The sequence below is a fragment of the Tachypleus tridentatus genome, chromosome 11 (genome assembly GCF_004210375.1).
Source record: "Tachypleus tridentatus isolate NWPU-2018 chromosome 11, ASM421037v1, whole genome shotgun sequence".
Lineage (NCBI taxonomy): Eukaryota > Metazoa > Arthropoda > Merostomata > Xiphosura > Limulidae > Tachypleus > Tachypleus tridentatus.
The window spans coordinates 60,555,444-60,580,285 of NC_134835.1; the positions used below are offsets into that span (position 1 = coordinate 60,555,444).

The 24,842-nt window shown below is 31.7% G+C and overlaps 2 protein-coding genes and 1 long non-coding RNA gene across 4 annotated transcripts; all 3 read right to left on the reverse strand.

The window, feature by feature from the left end:
* Nucleotides 1–423: 423 nt before the first annotated feature.
* LOC143232254 (uncharacterized) lies at nt 424–6,793 on the reverse strand. The gene is made up of 2 exons (XR_013017467.1): nt 4,591–6,793; nt 424–4,195 (listed from the first exon to the last, which is right to left on the reverse strand). It is a non-coding gene; the product is annotated as an uncharacterized LOC143232254 (long non-coding RNA).
* Nucleotides 6,794–7,521: 728 nt separating this feature from the next.
* LOC143232256 (uncharacterized) lies at nt 7,522–17,793 on the reverse strand. Its single transcript, XM_076467423.1, has 2 exons — nt 17,659–17,793; nt 7,522–8,343 (listed from the first exon to the last, which is right to left on the reverse strand). The coding sequence occupies exons 1-2, from the start codon at nt 17,779–17,781 to the stop codon at nt 8,257–8,259; spliced, it is 210 nt and encodes a 69-aa protein (XP_076323538.1). The 5' UTR covers nt 17,782–17,793; the 3' UTR covers nt 7,522–8,256.
* Nucleotides 17,794–18,134: 341 nt separating this feature from the next.
* Nucleotides 18,135–20,436, reverse strand: LOC143232255 (uncharacterized). 2 transcript variants are annotated; one of them, XM_076467422.1, is made up of 2 exons: nt 20,294–20,436; nt 18,135–18,739 (listed from the first exon to the last, which is right to left on the reverse strand). In XM_076467422.1, exons 1-2 carry the CDS (start codon nt 20,418–20,420, stop codon nt 18,135–18,137), a joined length of 732 nt encoding a protein of 243 aa, XP_076323537.1. In that variant the 5' UTR covers nt 20,421–20,436. The 2 variants fall into 2 exon arrangements, with proteins under 2 accessions (XP_076323537.1, XP_076323536.1); XM_076467421.1 differs by having other exon boundaries at nt 18,135–18,742.
* Between the last annotated feature and the right edge of the window lie 4,406 nt (nt 20,437–24,842).

The window sequence follows — 24,842 nt, forward strand, 5'->3', positions numbered from 1 at the left end:
AAGGTTTTTCAAACTTGTTGACATAATGAAATTTGTTTCATTTCTTAGCTTATATTTTTTAAGCGGTTCATTTATATAATTGACACTATTCTGTGACTCAATATATTAGTTTAGTGTTAAGCATATATCTACATAATGGGACATTCGTGTTGTGCCCACCACGGGTATGGAAACAAGGATTTTAGTGTTAAAAGACTTCAGACTTATCGCTGAGCCACTGTGAATCAAGCCAGTAACACAAATTTTTCTGTAAGAGTTAAAAGTAGAAATACAATGAAATAATTTGATAGATTAATTTTCATAGGTTTCGTTATTTACGTCATATTCAAGTTTTTGTGTAAATAAAACTTGGAAGCTACACCAGTTTTGTACAAAGGTCAGATCTGTTGAAACAGGTTTATAGAACTTGTATATGTTTCATCATTTATGAAGAAAGATACTTTTTATTTCATGATTGATACATTTTACGATACCACTAACTTCTTTTTTAAAGGATAGAGATTTTTACGATCACAGCAAATAAAATAGAAATACGTAAACAAACTAACTTAATTTGAAAAAAAGTTTTAAATCACGAGAGTGAGACGGAAATTAAGTATTTACTGGATAAAAATGACATTCACTAAAACATCGGTTGTATTTTAATATTTCTACGGATTTTATTTTATACCAGAAATATACAAAACTTTCATATTATACTTATTTCAAAACGTATTTAAAAAAAAAAATGTTTTAAGGCATTTTTGAAACGCGCAATATTTCAGGCTATTATGTCACGTGAGCAGTTTAACGGTACTTAGATGAACAGTTTTCTTTGGTTGGTTTGTTTGTTTTTGAAATTAAACCCAAAGCTACACAATGGGCTTTCTGTGCTCTGCCCATCACGAGTATCGAAGCTCGAATTCTAATGATGTGAGTCCGCAGACATACTGCTGTACCACTTGGGGTCAGATGTTCAGGATTGTTAATTCAGATACAAATGCTTGTGGAGAGAAGTTTAATTAATTATACAGTATTCGATAACTTTAACTTAGTAGTTGTCTCAGTTTAATGGATTAGTCAAAATAATACGGACTTTACATAAATTACAATTATCGTTTTTTAGATAGACACCTGCTAATTTTGAAATAGTTACACTAGTTATTACTTATATTTGTTATAATAGAACAGATTATTTTAAAATATTTTTTGGAGTTACTTCATTTATATAACCACTATGTTCACTATTACGATTTTAGATATTATAACTAAACCGCTTCATAAATTAGATTTAAATACTTAACCATTTAGCCACGATGAAAGATTTAGCAGAAATGATCCCCCAAAAACGTTAAGTATATTTCAAAACACCTAAAAATTTGGGCTCTTCCAAATATTTAAAGTCTAAAGAAGAATAAATAACTATTCAAAAGCGCCCAAGTTTCTGAGTGTTTTGAAATCTAGTTAAATATTTAATTGTTCATATATTTTTAAATATAATATAGGTTTTTTTATTTGAGTAATGAGTTATAGATAAATATAAAGTATGTGATCTAGAACTAAACTATGCTCATTTTGTTTCTTGATTAGTCTCTGGGTATGTATGGTTAAGGTCAGAACTTGTCTGTTCTGGTGTTCGGTTTGCGTGCTATAAAGTCTCAAGCTTCAGCTGAGTATCAAACATGCTGGCCCTATTCTAAGATACAGTAGTTTGAGACTATGGTTTCCTTTTCCTATAAATAAGTCTTCCTAGTGATGCAGAGGATGTGCCCTTAATAAACATTCTGATAGACTTATTAATAAATATACGGCATAAACAATCTTGTGTTAAAGACCACTTCAACGTTTGTTCTGTAAAACAAAAGTGTGTGTGTGGGGGTTTAAGTAGCTATTTAATTTAATACACAATAGAATTAATATGAAATAATAATCAAAACAGTTATTCTGGCTTATGCACTGTCTTTAAGTTAAATAGTATAAATATACAAATGTGTAACGAAAGGTAACTTCACAAAAGAATTTATTCAACTGAACGTAATTTTCAATTGCAAATCGCCCACCTTTCTGTTTATATGCTACGACAATTACTTGTATTCATTGAAGTCTGTGGAAAATAATCTTATTGTGTTGTCAAGATATAACTCAATGCATTTGCTAATTTATAATATTTTTTGTAACGTAATCTTAAGTTATGTAACATTTTTATAACGTAATCTTAAGCAAAATTACTTCTTTTTTTTACATTTTGCTTGGTTTTCTGTTGTGTGGAATCTTTTTTAGGACTTTCCTACTAATCGTTGAGTGCAGTTATTAGCTTATCGATCAGTAGCTACTGTAGTTAAAGATAAAATTCAGAATGTCGTTCCCTAAACTGGACAGAATGCAACAGCAGTCCATATAAAACTCTTTAACAGTTTCCACCATAGCTTAGACAATTTGTGAATACTTTGGTTTGAATCTCACGGAAAGCTACACGAGGGCTATCTGTGCTAGTCGTCCCTAATTTAGTAGTGAAAGAAAAGACTGGAGGGATGGCAGTTAGTCATCACCAACTCTTGGGCTACTCTTTTATCAACGAATAGCGCGATTGACCATAACATTATAATTGTCCCACGACTGAAAGAACGAGCATATTTGGTGGGACGAGAATTCGAACTCGCGACTTAAAGATCGCGAGTCTAACGCCATAATCACCTAACTATGCCATTTATGTGAAAGAAAAGTGTTACAAGTAGTTCTAAGTTTTGTTATTTTAGCATTTTTACATTTCACTCTTAAAAAAATTTGAAAATATTTTGAATTTGAGTGCTTGTCCCTTGGTGACTCAGCAGTAAAGCTGAGAACTTACAAGGCTCAAAATCGTGTTTCGATACACGTGGTGGGTACGAACCAAATGAGCTATTGTGTAGCTTTATGCTTAACAACAAACAAGTAAATGAACGTTTGTCAAGTTTCTTGACTGTTCGTTTGATTCATCAGTATTTACATTGGTTCTAAAATAATAACTGAGTTGCAAGCTGTCTGAAGCCTGATAAAGATGATGTTACTGTTATTCTGAATACCTAAAGACAATTATACTACTACAATGACATGGTAAGACAATGTTTTTAGTATTAAAACTTAGAAGTTTTTCTGTTGTTTTTTTTAGATCGTTTTGGCTTGAAGTAATTTCTATGTGTAATGCCTAGAAATTTTCTTAGCAATTCGAACCTTCATGAGGTTTGGAAAACAAATATCGCATAGATATACCAGAGTTAACGGGTTTGAGAGTTAGTCAATGAGTCAAAGACTGGTTAACTATTGATTTTCTTTTGTCGTGATACTAGTACTAGTGTATTATTACTGCATTAGTCAGCCAATTTAAAAAAAAAGTAAGTGAATGTTTAGTTTCTTTCTAGTTTGTTTTTACTGTTAAGCACATTCACTTTTAAATTACTTTGAGATGAGCTTAATATGCTTCCCACGTACTTTTCAATAAGATTTCATTGGTTTTTAAAAGGACGATGTTGTTAAAACCCTTGCTAAGTTCTTATACATAATGATACAGTTAAAGTTGTCTTGGAAGGAGACACGGTAGTAATGTAACAACTTTGAACCAAATGTGTTCTATTATTCCTTATTTAAAGGTGCTTTAAGACGCAATCATTCATTGGGCAGATGAAGGATTTGTGGTCTGGCTGGTTTTGTTTTATATGTCATAGGTATCTTTTTGTACTACTTCAATTTTTTTCTTTACAGCTTCTCTGCACTTCATAGCCATATATTTTTACTACTTCAATTTCCTAACCATTCTGTACCTTTGCAATAACGTTTTTTATCTCGTCTTCAATCAAATTAATTTTCATTCTTAACTTTTCTTTAAAATGTATGTTTCTTTCTTTCAAATTCTCTACGAAAGTTTATATTTTTAATTATTTTTTCTCTCTTCTAGTTTTACCTCTTTCTATTGATTTTTGTCTCTTACATTTTCTTTTACTTTCCTATCTATTTCTTCTTGGTATTCGTTTATGTTTCTCCCAAGATCTACTAACTGTTTCTCCAGTTTTTCTGTTTCCTTCTTCTGGTTTTCTTTTAATTCTTTTTCATATTGTTTCATCATATTTCCAACCCCAACTCAAGCACATTTCTCCAATTTAATGTTCAGTCTAGAAAATGTGTTGGAATTGATGAAACAGTAGAAATAAGAATAAGCAGGAAGAAACACAGCAATAAAGATCTAGAAGAAAGAGATAATGAAAAATCAGATGTTAAAACAAGGTTAAAAAATATATATGGAAAAATTAAAAGAAGAACAAAAAAGAAAGACAAAAGCAAATTCAAATAAGAACACTGAAATAAAAAATAAGAGCAGATGAACATTATAGTAAATTGAAATAAGATCAAGAGATAATGGAATAGAATTTAATAAAAAAATTAGAATAGAAACAAGATTTAAGAAAGAATTAAAAATAGAAATCCATATTATTGACGATAGTATCGAAGAGGCCACTAAAGATAGGCATTAGGTTTATAACAACAAAATTGAAGAAGTCATAGAAAACGTATGGAAGAAGGTCAGTTCTAGAATAAGATATTTTGAAACAAAATTTGCAATGATCAAATCAGCCTCACCTGGTTTTTTCATTTGGCCAATAATTTCAGCCTCAAAAACAGTTGATTGTGAAATATAAATTCGGAGAGCCAGTTATGACCGCAGAACCTTCTAGGACCACTTCAGTTTATCAGTATCTAATCCAGTTCTAGAATTTAGATGGCTAGTTTAACAATACTACCCACTTGAAAAACTAATATATCATAATGGGAAAGTACTTTTTGGTATATCACGCTTAGGTCGAAATATTATTTAGAGCAATCTTCCAGCTGAGAGTAATAACAGCTATCAAGTATTGGTGGCTGCCTTACCAAACAGTTTAGAGTATCACATCAAAGTAACATTTAGGAGCACTGGAAGAAGGAAAGAAGAGACTTGAGCTGAAATTGTAGAAGATGTGAAAACGGTTGTTCATGTGTCTTACTCCAAAACCACACGTGAAATTACAGATTTTTTGACACTCGATTAATTTACACATGCAATAGTGGATAAAAAAATGTAAATCAGGTATACATCATAATGGAACATGAATCATTCAGATTTGTAGACCTACAAATAAATTTATTACTCAGGTATTATAAACGTATCAGATCAAATGATACAGAAACACCTTTTCTTTGCAATGAAGACCTGAAAGAGTTTAAACGGTTCATTATACAACTGTTTACAAAGAATGAAAAATATAAACCACACGAAAGATGTTGCAACAATAACTTAAAATAACGTTACTAGAAATTGTCATGAAAAATCATTGGATAATTAGATTGCTAAAACTGTGAAAATAATGGATACTAGATCTGAGTGTGATATCACTGAAAATTAGCCAAGTTGATGGAATATTAAGTACGTGAATGCTCAATAATTTGTTCCATAAGAAATAATGAATGAATTATAGTCAGCTAGGTTTGAATTTATGTCGTGGTTAGGAGTGAAAAGGCAACAAGTAATAGATTGTTTAATTGTACTTGTGAGTTAGGTCTATCGACCGCTGTACTTATAAACCTTGTGTATTGAATTTGAGTATTTAGTTTATAAAAGACGTATTAATAATACATTTGTACCACTAAGAGAACAAAGTCATGTACAGAACGTTTTTTACACAGTTAAATATGCTACCAAAGCAAAATCTTTATATTAAAAGAACTATGCAATTTGTTTTGAATTGTTAAATTATAGTTAAATGATTTTTGTTTGAAAATTACTGTTATCATAAAAACATTTCTTTATGGCGGTTATAGGCGTCCACAGGATATATTACAGAGGGAAAAGATAACAAAATGATATCAAAGCTATAACTAAGGAACCGCAAAACCGATAATCCGAGGATCAACTACCCCTCCTTGTAGATACCCATGACAGCAGTATATCTTCGTCTTAGTTTGATACTTTTTCGAAACTGAAGAAGCCATCATGTATTTTGGTTTAAATGAAATACAGCATACTAAACAGCATCCTCTTGTAATTTTTCCCAGATAGTTTTTTGAATGTAATTAGTTATAAATTCATCCGGGTAATTCAAGTTTCACTTCAGTGCAGCTGACTGTATCATCTCACTGTTTCTCTTTTTTTTTCAAGTATAACTCGAATGAACTTTTGAATTTTTAAATCTTTGGATAGAATTAAGAATCCCCTACTTAAACATTTCAGTCTGGTTTTCGAACGCTTATTCACTATAAAAGGATATTGTTTGTTCATATTAAAAAAAAATTGTAAAGGCACAACAAAGCCAACATTTTGAATTCTCCATCGTGTCTTAAAATACGATGCTCTAGTGTAAATTTGCACGTTCAAGTTATTAGTAGTGCAGATAATAAATACACATTAAAGATAAGACACACTCTAATGATCAAATAATTGAATACAATTTTGAATGAACGTTAATCCCTGCTTTATTATTAATATAAGTGTAATTCAAGCCATGTTCTACCTAAACTTTCCTACTTAAAAATCTGATGAATCGATTTACTTATTTACGTCAATCACAAAAAAACATTGGAATCAGAGATGTACAATTAGAAGAAACCATTAATTCAAGAAGTATGCTCAAACTAAGAAGTATGATACACCGTGCGAAAACACATTCGATATGGCAAGAAAGTGTGAAAAAGATGTTGTGTTGCAAGCGTATTTTCATCGCATATTTTTATAGAAAACAAATAAAACACCTACTTGAAAATGACAAATTCTTAAGTGTCGTTAATACTTAAAGTTTCATTCATAAAATTTCCATGAAATTACTATTAACAGTATTTCAGATAATTTTCTAAAAAAATTGAATTTAAATATGAATTTAAATTCATATTGGATTTTGCAAGAATATATTGCTAATGAATTGTGTAAGATCCAGGCCTATATGACACTACTTCTAAAGACGTTTAAATTATTGTTAGAAGTGACCACCAAATAACTTCTATTAATTATAAATACCTTTTTTTTTTTCAATCTGAACCAAACAAAATTAAACTTTAGCATTACGTCTTCTACAAAATGTAAATTCACCAGTACGAAGAAAAGGAAAATACACAACAGAATCAATTTCTGAAGTTTCTGAAGATTTGATTAAATTATTGAAATTTTCACGTTGTAAAAGATCCACGAGATAAACAGCTTATATAAAAGTCCTTTCATAATATTTATCTATGTAAAACGAGAATCAACAACTGTAGAGAATATAAGTATTATTCGAAACACATCACGCGTTGGTTGTTATTACATTTTTATAAATTTACATTAAGAAGTTTATATTTAGAGATTAACCGTTTGTGGGTCTATAAAACTGAATTAGACTGAAAAACATTCCAAAAATATTATCTGGTTTGCTGAAATTTCACGTGATCGATTTCCAGAGACCTTAATTATTTTCCATTTCATTGTGACGTGAGCTAAAAGAAATAAAGTGACTTGTAAGTGGCAGTATTTGGTTTTAAGCTTCAATAATACATAAACATATATCCGAGTTTAAATCCTTGTATTTTTCTTAAGCAATACATCAACTGTCACACATAGAAAACACAATCCTGTTGCATTCTCAGAATACGTTGATCCAATTTCCATACCATGAAAAGAAATACAGATTCGCAGTGAATCAATGTTTATTTTAACTGATCAATCTGTTTATCAACTTTTACAAGAAGGCCTTGAATAGAAAAGGAAACTTTTTTAAACTTAGCTTAAGTTGTTTATAACAGATTATTTTTAAATTTAAACAAACATTACAAGTATTGTTTTGTATTGTTGTATTGCTCTACAATTTCACAGTTATAATTTAATATATTTAATTATCTACTGCAATTTATAATTTGAATTACCTTTACTGTCATATTTGTTTAGAGTAAAACACAATTTAAAATTTGAGATATTATTTTTCTATAAATCACACACATATCACTTCTTTAACTTTCAGAACAACAACAACAAAAAAAAGATTTTCAGGTATCAGTTGCTTTGAGTTCTCGTATATAAAACGCACAAAGTCTCTGCCTGAAAATACACTCTTATCGTGCTTGTTGGATGGCCAAGCTCCACAAAGTTGTTACAAGTGAAGAGCGGAAACGAATTTAAGAGACTGTGGAAACAGACTGGGCGGAGTAACAATGAATAATGAAAAGAGCTGCTACCCTGTTTCCTTTCAACAGCAGCTAGGCCTCGAGGAAACATATACTGAAGAAAGCGGTCTTTGTTTCTGATTATGTCAGAAGTTTGAAGAACATGAAAGCCAAGCTGATATTGACGAACAGAACCAGTATTACTAACTGTTGTCTCGAGAACCAGGCCTGTATAAAATAAGAGGAAAGAATAGAAAAAACACAACATAATTTCACTTAAATTGTTCACAATGTTGAAATGAAATAGCAATAACTTATCTTAAAAGTATTCACATTTTTTTTTTATTTTCCCCAAAATTAACATTTAGTCAAGGAGTTTGTTTGTCGATTTACTTCTCATTTGATCTTCAGTGCTCAAGATTCAAGTGCATTAGTGTACAATTTCAGTAACAATAAAATATAAATTATAAACCGTAGAATTTTATTTACGATAGGTAAACAACTGTTCAAATACGAAACTAATATAAAATATCTTTGAGTAACAGTCTTTACTATGGATTTAACTGCGTTGATGAGAGCCTTAATCGATCGAAAACTGTAGGTTTATAATTGACGTGGTATTAGTTTTGTTACGTAATATCTCCACCAACATAGACGTGGTATTCTATTGACGGAAATAATATGTATGAGTAATGAAAAAAATGATCTTTATCTGTGTTTGGTAAGTAATTGTAAAATGAAAAATAAAGCATTGACAACATTTGTTAAATGGCTGAAGAAACAATATAAAAGTAAACTCTAAACTATGTAAATCAAATAATCACATAAAACTAAAAAGTAATCATATTAAAATAATGCCTAACTAATAGAAAGTAAAGCCCAACTTTATTGTGATAATTTAATTTTATGAATGAATAAAATTCCTTATTTACGACAAGAAAGGAAAGCACAATACGTGATCATCAATGAAATTATCGCTTTTTCATTTGAACAAGAAAATACATAAAAATGACATATGGCAAGACATAGACGTAAACCATATTTTGCCATTCGTAACTCAAAACTAATATTTTACTGAATAATTGCAAAATGATATAAAAATAGTTATGTAAAATGCATTTTCAAAACATGCTTTTGAAATAACTAAGTAAATTTAATACCAATAATAGCATTACATCTATATTCACAGATATTTAGCAAAAATAATTCTGAGAAGCTAATGCACGTCTCACATTCTTTGTTTACGTAGATTTTGTCAGTAAATCTTTCACTTTTATTCAGTAAGCAGAGGGCCTGGCATGGCCAGGTGGGTAAAGCGATTGACTCGTTTTCTGAGGGTCGCGGGTTCGAATCTCTATCGCGCCAAACATGTTTGCCCTATCAGCCGTGGGGGCGTTATAATGTTACTATCCAGCCCACTATTCGTTTGTAAAAGAGTAGCCCAAGAGTTGGCAGTGGATGGTGATGACTAGTTGCCTACCGTCTAGTCCTAAACTACTAAATTAGGGAAGGCTAGCGCAGATAGCCCTCGTGTAGCTTTGCGCGAAATTTAAAAACAAACAAACAGTAAACAGAAAACAAACAAAACGATCCACCAAAGTTATACATGAATATATCTCTTTTACAGACTTCTACTTCGGCTAAATTTTTAGGATTAGCTTATGATACCAAATTAACCTGACCAGAATCTGGAAAAAAGTAAATTATGAAAGAAGTCTTTCAGTTAAAAATCGAAGCACATCATCTGATAATATAATAAAAATCTACAAAGCATACATTAGACCTATAATATAATACACATATCCAGCCTGGATAAACATAACACAATCTACAAAAAACACAAAATTCAATCTTAACTTCAGATTATAAATTACCACGTAGTGCTTCATCCACATTCATGTACAAGTATGCAAACATAGAGACAGTATCCTATAGACTTTTGCATAATGCATTAAATTATTATAATAAAAATTGGCATAAAAATGATTTATTATGTGATTTACGTACATGATGAAAATAGTACTACGTACCTCTCTCCTATGAATATATATTTAAGAAATATAAATCAAGCTGACAACTATGCACTAGACGCTTAAAAATAGTATAATATTCACATTTTTTGTATTATTATTTTTTTTCTCTCTTCCTTTTTCTTTCTTTCTCTTTTTCCGTTAAATATATATATATATATATATAGATAAACTTAAAATAAAAATAATAATGGAAATATATATATATAAAAGAAGAAAATAAAAAAATAAAAAACACAAATAAAAAGGACAACTCAAGACAATACATGGACATTGCCCTGAAAAGGCCCGGAGTACTGTGGGATACTCTGGCCCAAAAGCACTACAACAATAACATAGTAGTAGTCGACATAAGCTAGGGATGGAGGAAGAGGTCTTGTTCACCTGACCCTCCTGGGTGTTTAAAATTTAACATACCCAAATCCTCACAAAGAAGCGAAGCAGAGCGCATAGTATTATTTTAAAGAATTGGGAAGAAACAATATAATTGTACTTTTGTCTTGTTTTTCTTCAATTTTGTAATTATGAAGTTTCACCAAGTACTGAAGGTTTCAAAATATAACTATTAAATGAGATTACTTGTAAAATCAGCTTTTAAACTGTCTTTAGCAAATTAACTATTTGAAACAACTTACACTTATAAGGGTACTAAATATGTTTATATACACCATATAATATTTGATATATCGCTGACTTCCTGTATCACTTAAATGTTGAAACGTAGTTGATAATTCTTTATGATTCAATTTGATGAAACTTAACTTGCTTCAAATCTTTTATCCCTTACAGAATTTTGAAAGTAAATTATAAACCATTTGCGCTAAGTCTCAACAATTGCGTTAAGAATAATAAAATAATGAGTTTGTTTGTTTGTTTTGGAATTTCGCACAAAGCTACTCGAGGGCTATCTGTGCTAGCCGTCCCTAATTTAGCAGTGTAAGACTAGAGGGAAGACAGCTAGTCATCACCACCCACCGCCAACTCTTGGGCTGCTCTTTTACCAACGAATAGTGGGATTGACCGTCACCTTATACGCCCCCACGGCTGGGAGGGCGAGCATGTTTAACGCGACGCGGGCGCGAACCCGCGACCCTCGGATTACGAGTCGCACTTACAAGCCCCCCCAGTAACATAGCGGAGTGTCTACGGACTTACAACGCTAGAAACCGTGTTACCTGGCATGTACGAAAATGAATTATATGGTAATCTGAAAAGGGCTAGAACCAGATGTGTATCTTTTGATCTGAGTCCATTATGTAGCTTTGCGTTTAATTACAAACACCAGCAACAGCTTCGCTTTCAATAACCCATTATTTAGAGAATATATTTTATGTGGATGCAATTTAAATATATATATATATATATATATATATATATATATATAAAAGAGTGTAAACTGATACGTTTTGACAGGTTTTACACAGATTAAAAAAAGGCAAATTTACAAAATATTTGGTTTTGAAAATTATACGTTACAGATTGAGCATGAGTGTTTAATGCAGTTGACTATATATTCTCTCTTATATTTATTTATTAGTCTACTCGTGTTTCTCTATTAACAATTCTCCCGAAACAACAAGTAATGACATTTCATTATTATTACTTAAGGGAATCTAGTGCAAGTCACTTCAAGTAAAGCAAGAGTCCGACATAGCCAGGTGGATAGGGTGCTTAACTAGTAAACTGAGTGTCGCTGATTCGAATTCCCGTCACATCAAACATGCTCTCTCTTTCATTCATGAGAGGTGTTGTAATGTTGTCATTATTTCTACTATTCGTTGGTAAAAGAGTAGCTCAAAAGTTGGCAGTGGGTGGTGATGACTAGCTGCCTAACATTTAGTCCTACGCTGCTAACTTTTGGACGGCTAATGTAGATAACCCCTGTGTAGCTTTGCGCGAAATTCAATCAAGTACTGCCAATATTTGATTGTTTTCTGGCATGTACGAAAATGAATTATATGGTAATCTGAAAAGGGCTAGAACCAGATGTATATCTCTTGATCTGAGTTATTCATACGTGTAAACACTAAAAAGTTAACCCACCTAGAATTAATAAATATTAGTTAAAAGTTACCTAAGAACTTTTCTTTATTTTTTCACTATAAACAGTTGTTGTTTTGAATTAAGCACAAAGCTACGCAATGGACTATCTGTGCTCTGCCCACCACAGGTATCGAAACCCGATTTTTAGCGTGGTAAGTCCACAGACATAGCGCTGAGCCACTGGGAGACCTCTATAAATATTAAATTTTCAAAAGAATGTAAGATCAAATGTATAGTGCTTAGATTTCAGTATTTTCCCCGTATCTGTTTTGGAAAAAAAATGTCATTGTTATTTTGGAGAATTTATCTAATTTAACGTCTGTAATAAATTAGAAAAAACAAACAAACAACAACTATTTGACTTACAAACAGTAATGAAAATTTTTATATCTGGGATTAAGTGGAAGACTTTGAAACTACATGGTTGTTGGGTAAATTGATACCACAGTAATCTGAAAAGGGCTAGAACCAGATGTATATCTTTTGATCTGAGTTATTCATACGTGTAAACACTAAAAAGTTAACCCACCTAGAATTAATAAATATTAGTTAAAAGTTACCTAAGAACTTTTCTTTATTTTTTCACTATAAACAGTTGTTGTTTTGAATTAAGCACAAAGCTACGCAATGGACCATCTGTGCTCTGCCCACCACAGGTATCGAAACCCGATTTTTAGCGTGGTAAGTCCACAGACATAGCGCTGAGCCACTGGGAGGCCTCTATAAATATTAAATTTTCAAAAGCATGTAAGATCAAATGTATAGTGCTTAGATTTCAGTATTTTCCCCGTATCTGTTTTGGAAAAAAATGTCATTGTTATTTTGAGAATTTATCTAATTTAACGTCTGTAATAAATTAGAAAAAAACAAACAAACAACAACTATTGACTTACAAACAGTAATGAAAATTTTTATATCTGGGATTAAGTGGAAGACTTTGAAACTACATGGTTGTTGGGTAAATTGATACCACAGTGGATGTTTAACATTAAGTTGTCTATGTTCAGTTTTAATCCGTATAGTTACTGAGTACAGTTAGTTTATCCAGTTATAGATAACTGTAATATTTTATTGGCATTGAGTTATGATAGGATAAATTACTTACTGTCTGTTAATCGCTTTCTTAATTTTTATTTGTATAAAGAGAATATCTTCAATTCGCATACAAGTTAAACATTTTTGCGACCGTGAGCAGTTTAATGAGAATATTCTACTTGTTATTACGCTGGTAAAATAATATTTAGGACAAGCTTAAGTAAAATAGTCTACGATCAGCTCCACCTACTTAGTCTATATGTAGACCATACGTAAATGTATTACATCAAACGCCGCTCATTCCTCCTAGTGTGCTTATTTCGGTATATATAGTGGAAAGTTTACACAAAACGATTCCCAGTAGACAAAAGTCAACCAATGGGGTCGTAACAAGATTGTTTTCTAGTATGTAAGAACATGAGTTGTGTCAAGAAGCGACCGAGGTAACCAGTTAGCTAATCTGGGAAGAGAGTAATTTGGCAGCTAGCCTAACCGGGCTTTCTATGGACTAATTTGGCCAAAGTATGTGTGAGTAGATCACGTTGCTTTCACAAAGACCTGGACTTGTGCGACTAGAACCACATAAGTTCCATGCAAAGAATCTTTTACGTTTTAAGTTTGAATATAGCAGGAGCTAATGCGTTGTTTCGCAAAGTGAAATGTTGTAGTACAGTATACATTATTTGGATTTGTCGAGCCTTACAGCTGATAGTAAAACCAGTTTCTGTCAACATTCGTTGGAAGACGAAACACAGCATTTCCTGTTTAACAGCTGTTTTTTTTGTAGTTAAGATAATAAAAAAATAAGTGAACCAAACTTTGATGTAGATTTAGTTGACAATGTTTAATTAGGTAATATAAGATGACCATGTTTTATCCAAAATTAACACTCACTGCAACTGTACGTCCATTAGTTGTATGGTTGTCACAAGAACATACCACTACATCTATACATGTACAAAATAAACATCTTCTACTTGAATTAGGAATTGACATTTTTGATTTAAGTGCAAAAATCGTTTATGAGGTTTGGACAAGCTTCGCCTCTATCGACAACTAAACAAAACTTTCAAATTACATTTTTAACCAAAATATAATGAGCTTATAGATTCTCCATTCGAGTTATTAGAAAACAGGGCCAGTAACTCAATTATATTCATCTTTTTTTTTTTCAGACAAAGAGGTGTGTTTGGTTAGTAACATGATATGGTTAGTGACAGTCAGATATTGGTATACATTGCTTTCAATGAAAATAAAAGTAATAAGCTAAATATTCAATAGCGGAGTGAAATGATTCAAGAGTAATCAGATGGAGAGCTCTTGAAGGGAACATGATAGGCAGATCAAAAAGTTGGCTTTAAAGCATTCTAGAGTATATAAATAGGTTATAAACTACTTTGGATCCACTTTACCTCCTACCGTCCTATGAGGCTGTACTGGGCTGTATTTGTTATTAACTAAGCCTGTATAAGATATAAGACGAAACGTAGTTTATCGGTAATTACGGTATTAATTTATTTTTTACCAAATATGGCAAGAAATTTTGTGTTGAAAATATTACACTGAAATTAAGGTTGTTTCTACATATGACACACTTTTGCATTATTTAATATTCAGATGTATTTCGTGAGTTAGAAAGTTGCGAATTTCAACCATGATATGTATTTTTATTTTATTTTGATATCACTGGTTAGTTGCATGTGTCTGTAACTCATTTTCGAATGTTACACGTTACCTACGTGTTATTTTTTCTCAGCGTTTTAATATCAATGATAAAATGTCATAGTTTTAAAAAACGTTTTTTTTTGCGAGTTATTGTAATTCCATATCAGATAGAACACGGTGATATATCTTTAAACCATTTGTTTGTTTTCTTTGTCATATTTACTCAATTTCCCATAAACATTGATTTTGTTTGTTTGTTTTGAATTTCGCACAAAGCTACTCGAGGGCTATCTGTGCTAGCCGTCCCTAATTTAGCAGTGTAAGACTAGAGGGAAGGCAGCTAGTCATCACCACTCACCGCCAACTCTTGGGCTACTCTTTTACCAACGAATAGTAGGATTGATCGCACATTATAACGCCCCCACGGCTGAAAAGGCGAGCATGTTTGGCGCGACGGAGATGCGAACCCGCGACCCTCAGATTACGAGTCGCACGCTTTACGCGCTTGGCCATGCCGGGCACATAAACACTGAATACAGTATAACACCAGATTACTTGTTTTTCACACTTATAAATAGAAAATCCCCCTTACTCGGTAGCTTATTGGTAAGTCTGAGGGTTTATGATTCTAAAAATTGTTTTTTGATACTCGCTCTGTGGGCAGAGCACAGATAGAACAATCAGGCTTTTTTAGTAAAGAAAAAAAATAAGATTCAGTATAAAATGTAAATAGGACATCTACAATTTAAAAAACAAAAAGCCCTCTATTAGTGTCACCGATATTTCGACCGTTGCAATACCGATCGACTCTTAACTTGAACGAAAAAACGACAATTTTTGACTGACAAACAAGTTTGTCTTTTCAAAATTATTTCAGCCAAATATATTCAAAATGGACGATGCATTACTTTGGGCACAGAAGTAGATTTGAGGGTAGGTTGGTAGCGAACGCGATGAGTAATAAAATAGAAGCGGGAAAACCAGTGCTTCACGCTTGGTGTTGTTGGTGCACAAACATCAGAATCATTGGCTGAAATTACCCCTTATGTTTCCTTGGTTGTTAAGGGACACATTAACGTAACATCACCAAATTTTGTCCAATCGGAACCTTCGGCTTCAATTCAATAACAACCTGCATGTTCTACACGCAGCATATGTTAATTTCGGAAACACCTGAATTGAAGTGCGCTTTTTTTAGCTCAGCAGGTTAACAAAGCACTACTAGGAAGTGTCCGAACGAAAGACTGAAATTCATTATGTTATTCACTGATTTTAACATAACTATTAATAACTTTCAGGTTTATACAGTTGACAAGTAGGAATATTTTTTGGAGTCAATTTCTTCGCATGTTTGAATAGATTTATCAATAAGAATATTTGGACATACCTTAAAATATACAGAAAACAAAATGTTTATGAAGCGGCACTCAAAGGATGTGATCAAATGTACATGAAAAGTTGTTTTCGTGAACTAGTAATTGGATATTCATTTTCCATACATATATGTTACTGGCTTGTAATTAACTTTTGGAAAACATGTTCATAGAACATTAATTTAGATTTAATTTTGAGGAGAAAAATTTATCATTATTTAACGTCATATGACAAAAATTCAGCTTTTGTGTTATAAAACAGTATGGAAATTATTATGGTTTTCCTGTATTTCAAAGGACATATCTAGATACGCACTATTATAGTCCATTAAATAATATAAATACATCATAATATACGTGTAACGGATTTACTATTATGTATTTATTTTACTGTCTATGTTTGTTCCAGTTTAATATATATTTAGAAATGCAATTTTGTATTGCAAAAGTCCCGCCTGTTTTCTAATTTGTAGAAGATTCTTGAGCATAAGAATCAACCATGTGTGATGTAAACTACTAATGATTGCTAGCATTGTTGCCAAGTGAACTTTCGAGGACTTATCTTAAGGATTATAAACCGACGCGTCAAGAGACAGTTTAATAATATTGTTGGTTTTCTTCAGTTAGTATACTATAAAACTTGGAAGCTATAACTGATAAACCCTTATTAATCGGAAAAATATATATATTTGACCAGGAACGTTTATGGATTTAAAAATTTACAAACCGTTTGATATCTGTGAACTAAGGTCAGTATTTCTACGAGGACATTAGATATTTTTGTCAGTGGAAAATCTTACGTGTTAAAAAGATAGTTAGCTTTTCGTCAAAAGAATGTACTTGTGTATCAACAGTGAAATGTACCTATATCAATTCAGAATTAATTCGTTCTCCTTGAACGTTGATAAAAGATTCAGTTCCAGTCCAGAGAAAAGACTCAGTATTGTTTGCAAGAGTGTAAATGTTTTGTATATAAATTATTATCTGTAATAACTGTTATTATAAATTATATTGTTGTTTGTATATTAAAGTATATTTGTGTTAAGAAAGAAAATTATATCAACCTTCTTGGCAAATATCTAAAGATATTTTAAACAATTAAACAATATCAACATTCAATTCACTTTTAAATTCAAATTTCCGTTTGTTTGAAATCGTAATACGTAACATAATAAATCGGAGACTTGTCCGAAATAATTATAATACGTAACATACGTTAGTGTGACAGTCATTAATCTCGTTTTTAAGTTTCATATTACAGATGGAAATACTTTATGATGCCTTGACATAATATTATTATGATTCTACCCAAGTAAAACCTTACCTTTACACTGTAAGAATGGAAATAAAGTATATTAGTTTAGCAAATTAAAGAGCATTACGCTCTCTTCACTTACCTTGACATCAGGATTAAAGAAATACAGTAATGGATTAGCTCGGAGCCGTTCTGCTTCCATTTGCATTCTTCGAACCTCCTCTCTTCTCTGAGAGCTCAGCTCGGACACTTCTTCTCTCGTCATTATCTTAGATTTCGTTACTGCTGCCTGAATATCAGGAAGACTTTTTTTTTCTTTTAAAAACCGCAGGCTTACTGGGTTGGAGTTGAGAAGGGGGTTGTCTTTTTGTTACTCCACCGTAAAGGGACGTAGTCCTTGGAGGTGTGGAATCAAATATTTTTTCTTCTTTCTCACTTAAGCGAGAGGTAGTCAACACAGCGCTGCTACCTCTTTCACTATCACTAGGAGCAGAAACAAAGAGTCCAGGATCAGTCTGACTCTGAAAATTCTCAGCATAGAGATTAGGTAGAGTAGATCGCCGTGGCACATGACCAGGAGAAAGGTCATAATTGTCCATGCTTTCGGAAACCCCGGAGTCAGGAGTACAGTCCGGAGTGTAGCGTACGGGGATGTTGTGTAGTGTTCAAAGGAGGTTGAACGGTTTGTAATTTGTGTATACTCAATTGATTTGGAGACTGGCTAGAACGAGCACGAGTCTTAAATTGTTCATGTTCGAGAGAGTACTGGTCAAGGTTCTCAGTTGCTACCTGGCGCATGGTATATTTACTTTCTATTTCTCTATAGCTGGGTTTTCTTTGGTGCCGAAAAGAACCTTGTGAATTTCGAGTGAATGCTCCATTGCCCGTTGATGTAAATGACGGTTCTAAATAATTCATGGGTTTCTGATTGGCTTGATAACTTTCTTTCGCTAGAGTATTTTCGTGAAATGGAACTTGAGATTTGCTACTATCATATCGATCAATGTTCATTGTTAAAGCGTCTGAAGTTACCTGTTCTGTATGTACGTGTTCTCCTGGATTCAGTGCTAAATATTCCTGAGAAACATTACCCTGGTGGAGGTATAGAGAATGAGTTCTCTCTTGAGCTTGTTTATTTGGCACCGTAGTTGATGGTCTTCGTGTTGTATTGGTTTCCTGATTGTGTCTATTTTCATCTAGATTTACTTTGAGTAATTCATTCTCTACTGTAAGAAAATAAATCAAAGTTTTAAAACTGTTGATACAATAATAAATTATTGAAAAAATTATGCATTACTAAAGTGCATTCATTTGATTTAAACAGATTGGAGGCAGGACTGGATCGAATGGAATGTATTTTTAATATATTATACTAATGTATTACGATATAATCATGTATGTAAATATTAAACACTTCTATTCATCATTGACCAATATTTTACAAACCGTAAAATAAGTTTAAATATTGACATAATTTAATTAAAGATAATTTTTACGCATCTTTAAGACGGACCATTACAATTCGCAGAATAAACGTTAATAAGATTTATACGTTAGTGATATGTTATTATTATAAACTTTAAGTAATAAGTACTACGTGTACTTTCGTTTATATACATATATATATTTTTGAGGGGGTAACCGAATTCTTTATCGAATATTAAAAAAAAACATTTTTATAATGTTTCTTATAATTCAAAAAGTTAGATATTAATTCAGGTTATCAAATAACAGACACATAGAAAGTTGATTCGAATTTCCTATGTTCTTTATTACAGTAATGTTGATCCTACATTCTGAAAGATACTGCCTTTCATATTAGCTCATTAGCTGAGAAATTCTCTTTAACTCATGTTTACTTTGCAAATCAACATAAGTTAATATTGTATGACTTCTAATGTGATAAATACGTTTACGTCTAAACTAATTTTCGAGACTATGTTAACTTGTCTGGTATGCAATAAAGATGAAGTATAATCATACTACGATATGTGAATTATTCAGAGATAGAACGTTACATTAAACAGGGCGTATTACTTTATAATTTGAGTATCATCACTATTCACAATCGAACGTAGGATTGAGATTATGTTAATAAATGTCATCCGTGAGAAAAACTACACATTTGTTTAATTTTTGGTGAGATTTTCATTATTTATTTAATTATCTTTTAACGAATTATAAATTCGACTTATAATATCTTTGTTGAAAGAGATTATAACCTGTCAGTGATTGGAAGTCCAGAATTAACTCCTACACTTTTTGCTATAAATCAAAATCAAATCCTGCTCATGTTTCAAAAGTGTGAAACTATAGACTTTGAATGGGAAACCACTCGTCTCTAATTACGGTGTCATCTTAAGTAATAGAAACGAATTGTGAATGAAGTCCTGTTAATAATTGAGACGAGCAGACGTTGCAAAAGACAATATATACCTATAGTTGCAAATTACTAAGATAATAGATGCTGGGAATCATAAAGGAATTACTCAAACTGAGCATTTTGGAAGTACACTGTCGGAAATTTCTTTCGAAACATGAGTTGTTACTCAATTTATATGTACAAACAGTGAGTAAAAATGTGAACATTAGCTTGTCAACCTTGATGGAAATTCAAATGTTTGATTTAGTGTTTAGATTTTATATCCTAGATGATATACACATTAATGATCATTTGTATACTCATTAGTTAGACAACCATTACTTATAGTTAATCTATACCTAAAAAAATGGCTTAAGTTAAAAGTTACTTTCTAAAGTAGATGCTATGTACCTACCTGGCTGGTGAAACTCTGGGGCGAACTGTTTTGCTACTTTCCGTGCAAAGTCAGAATCTTCCTTAGCGTGTATCGCAAAAACATTAGCTTGTTCTGCTTTACCTCGAGCTGTCGCTGTTCTGAACATAAACAAAAAAAGGCAAAATCGGTGATTTTAATTCTGAATGAGAAATATAGAAAATACACCTGAAAGAAAGACAGTTTTTAATTTCTTATATTTATGTTTTCAGAAAGGAAATAGTACGGATGTAATTCGTAGCACTTACATTTACGATAATAGTTACGAAAGGTACTTTTCCAGTTAACCAAAGACAGACAACAAATTATTTCTATATTTGTGACTTACGTAGTAGATACGACAACTGTGTGCAGAACTGTGCTGATTAATAAGACATCGGCTTAGAAACATAAGTCGTATATTTCTACGAAATCATGTTATTAATTACTTTTAATGTTATAAGTTTGGCATCATATTTCTACTCGTTTTGAGTTTCAACCTGACCATGCACATATTATAAGCACTTAATATCATGTTATTATTACAAAACAAAATTATAGTCTTCCCGTAATGCCATAAATTTTTAAGATGGCTATTGTTGGAACGTGTTTTTGTTTTACTATGTGATAATGTTTGAACTCTTTTTTTTTTTTACATTGAAAATAATAGTAATTCAGACTAAACAAAAGTTAGCATACAGCTAATTCAGTAAACAAGAAAATGAGTTACTTATACATGTATGTACAGCATAAACGTAAAACCGAAATAATCATAACATATTCATAACACTAAGTTAAGGTACATAGATTTAACGAAAGCCAAATGTTTGGGAGCTCATTAGGTCTATCAAGTCCCGCGATTTTCTTCGTTTGTGTCTTCCATATGGGCTCTAATAATAGCCTTAAGAAAAACAAAATAAGCTAAAACATGCTTTTGTTTTCACAGATGGGCAAATCCAAAAAACAGATCAAAAGAAGATTCTATTTCACAACTACGGAAAGAGTAAAGCCTACTTTTAAGTATATTTCTGTAATGAGAACCTGACTTTAAATACTGAATACCTATGGGTTTGTGTTTTATTTTATTTTAGACAAGATATACAGCTATTTCTTCGTCAACATGGGTAACAACAAAAGAAGCAATACAGTATTAAGCCTATTGTTTATCATGACATGCGTAATAAAATTTATAATGTTATTTCAGACAACTTAAAACAATTATAATTGTATTGGGTTGAGGAATAATTCGTGAGCGTTTTTTCAAGTTAAAAATATATTCATAAATGAAACGCTTTCGCAAAATATTTCATGCCATTTGGTAGATAATTTTTTGCTCTAATAGATGGTGTGTTTGATTTTCATATGTCTGTAATTTTTGCTTTCATTTTCAGCTCATTAAATGGAATGTCAAGTGGACAAAATCGAGCATTTTCGACACCATCTGCTTTTCGCATTTAATTTCTTGCAATTTCGTTTAAAACAATGCATACTCTATACCTAGGTATTACATGAAATAAAGTATCATAATAAATGTTTTAGGTGTAATGTGTTCATGCATTGAAGTATTGTATAGTCTTCCATGTAATGCTTGAATGAAATTATTTAAAAACGCTCACGAATTATTCCTCAACCTAATACATGGACGTTTAACATTATTATCTTTAGTATATATCTGTGGCTAAAGTTTCTAAAGAGGTTATTAAACTGTTATAAAATAAAATTTCAATCCAATCTTCTCCAGTTAAAAGTTTGTTTTTTATTGTTGGAAATAGTGCTAATTAACACACAGTGTGTGTGAAAATTCCCTATACTTTGAAATTTGATTAATCTTCCAGAAATACTGATTTGAAGCCATTTTGGTGTTATAATGTACGTCAGTGCTCATAGTTCGTTGAAAAAAGTCTATTATCTCTACTTTAAAACCAATGTAAGATTAAAAATGAATGAGAGTTGTAACACTTTAAACTATGTTTGTAATATTTGGCTACTACTGGAACTCAAGTAAAGTATTTATAGCATTGAAGCTGATAAAGCATGGATCTATATGATAACAAGCAACATAACAACTTCATTATAAACTAGCAAGTACTTTCAACCCATATACTTTTGTATTTCTGTCTTTTTAACATTAAACTATAATAAACTAATTAAAAATGAGGAGTTAAAAATATTATTTGCAAATTTCGGGTGTTTTCGATCACACTTGTTATCTTAAACAATAAAATTTACTTTGGGTACGTCAACATCATTTAATGACGCAATCACAAATATTGGTTTACGTACGAAAGAAGCGAGACTGTTAGGGTATCTTATTGTTCCGCCTCCCTTGCAGACGTAAGTGACTTGCGAGGCGCGTATTCAATGAATAATTACTAGGATTATTTTTATTTAATTTTGAGCTAACTAAATCTCTGTACTGATCTTCCAGCTACAAAAAAACAGATAATCAGGTTTAGTCACGAGTTCGGTTAAACAGAAAATTTTGTTTTATAAAGTACTGTCAGATGAAAACTACAGGTTGAAATATCGCTCGAATTAAAAACCAAGTTTGTTTAAATACTCAATATTTGTTTCATAGAGTATTGTCAGATGAAACTACACGTGGAAAACACCACTTTAATACAAAAAAAAATATTTTTTTTTTGAATCCGCGATATTTGTTCCTTGTTCTGTAAAGTACTGTCAGATGAAAACTGCAGGTTAATTAAAACATCACTTTAATAATGAAAAAAAAAACTTTGTTGGAATACGCCATATTTTTCAGGATCTTAATAAAATGCCCTTATAATATGTAAGTATTTTATAATAAAATGAATATTTATTGATTATAATCACGTTTTGCCTTTAGAGGTTGATACAAATATGGATTTTTTTTGTCACGATTTACAAATTAGATCATTAGCTGAATGCTCATCATAAGATAGGAAATAATAAGTAATTATACTTCAAAAAACGTATATCTAAATAAATGTTTTATGAACATGCTTTTTAAAAGTTAATTATAATCTAGAAACATATATGTATGAACAATGACTATTTTTATTTCCGGTTCAAGAAAACTTTTTATTTATATTTGTTATTTCTTTTACTTAATGCCTAATTAACATTTACTTTTAAGTTATGTCCAAATGTTCTCAGTGATAAGTCCTTATAAACTGAAAAATGTGAAAAAACACTCATTATAAAAGACATTTCTACTTGGTCAACTATATGACCCTGCAAATTATTAATTTTGATGCTAATGGCAGTGAATTTTATTATACATTTCGGAGTCTTCTCTTTGGACTCTCTTCCTAGTTCTGGCTTTGTTAGCCTGCTGAGCTGAAAAAAACGCACTTTAATTTGGATAGTTTCTAAATTGGCACGTGCTACGGGTAAAATATGCGGATTATTATTGACTTGTAGCCGAGAGTTCCGACAGGACAAATTTTGGTGACGTCGCATCAGTGTGCCCCCTTAACAACCCAGCAAACTTAATGGAGAATTTCAGCCAATCATTATGATTTTTGTGTTCCTGCAATATCAAGCGTGGGCGCTCATGTACCCGCTTCCTTTTTTATTACTCATCGCGATCTCCACCAAGCTACTTTCAAGACTACTTATACGCCCAAAAGTAGTGTATCATTCGTTTTGTATATATAGATAAACAGAAGACTTTTTAAAATACAAACTTGCTTTTTAGTGGCAGAAAGTGCTGTCGTTTCGTGTAAGTTACATGTCGCTTAGTGCCGCAACGGCCGACATAACAGTGTGACAAAAGGACAGACGGATTGCTTTTGGTCTTTTTGTAATAGATACCGTGTTTTTATAGTGAAATGATCAACGCTGAGAAGAAATAGAATACTTGCCTTCTTATTTTCTGTTACTCCTATAGCTAAGACAATAATGAGCGCAGTAAATCTGATTCTTGTATGTTAGTGGATACAGAAATAGTGCTCAGTTTTAAGTATTAATTAAATCGAAATGCAGGTATTAATTTGTTTGGTTACACGAGGGCTATCTGTGCTAGCCATCCCTAATTTAACAGCGTAAGATTAAAGAGAATTCAGCTAGTCATCACCATTCCCTACAACTCTTGGGCTATTCTTTTACCAACGAATAGTGGAATTGACCGTCACATTATAACACTCCCACGGGTTAAAAGGCGAGCATGTTTTGTGTGACGGGGATTTGAGCCTGCCACCCTCAGATTACAAGTCGAGCGCCTAAATCACCTGGTTATGCCGGGCCCATAAAAATTCTTCCCATGACTTACAGAAAAGACGATAAAGTAAGTAAGATTTATGTAATTATAGAATACATTAACGCTATTTCTATATTTACAACATAAGGTACAATTAAAATTATATTTGAATCTTAGAACGAAAGTATATTGTATAAAATTTGACGGATTTTTATTTTGAGCAATTTTAATATACCTAATTTATATACGGAGTGTTTGTTTGAAGTTAAACACATATCAATGAAATGGGCTATCTATGTTCTTCTCACAAAGGGTATCGAAACCTGGATTCTAGTGTTGAAAGTTCGCAGACATAATGCTCTGTCACTC

Coding starts and splice junctions, on each gene's coding strand:
- LOC143232256 (XM_076467423.1), bottom strand. CDS start 17,781: ATGACGAGAGAAGAAGTGTCCGAGCTGAGCTCTCAGAGAAGAGAGGAG. Junction 8,344..17,658: donor TCTTTAATCCTGATGTCAAG/GTAAGTGAAGAG, acceptor TATTTTATACAG/GCCTGGTTCTCGAGACAACA.
- LOC143232255 (XM_076467421.1), bottom strand. CDS start 20,420: ATGTTCAGAACAGCGACAGCTCGAGGTAAAGCAGAACAAGCTAATGTT. Junction 18,743..20,293: donor CCCAGAGTTTCACCAGCCAG/GTAGGTACATAG, acceptor ATTTTCTTACAG/TAGAGAATGAATTACTCAAA.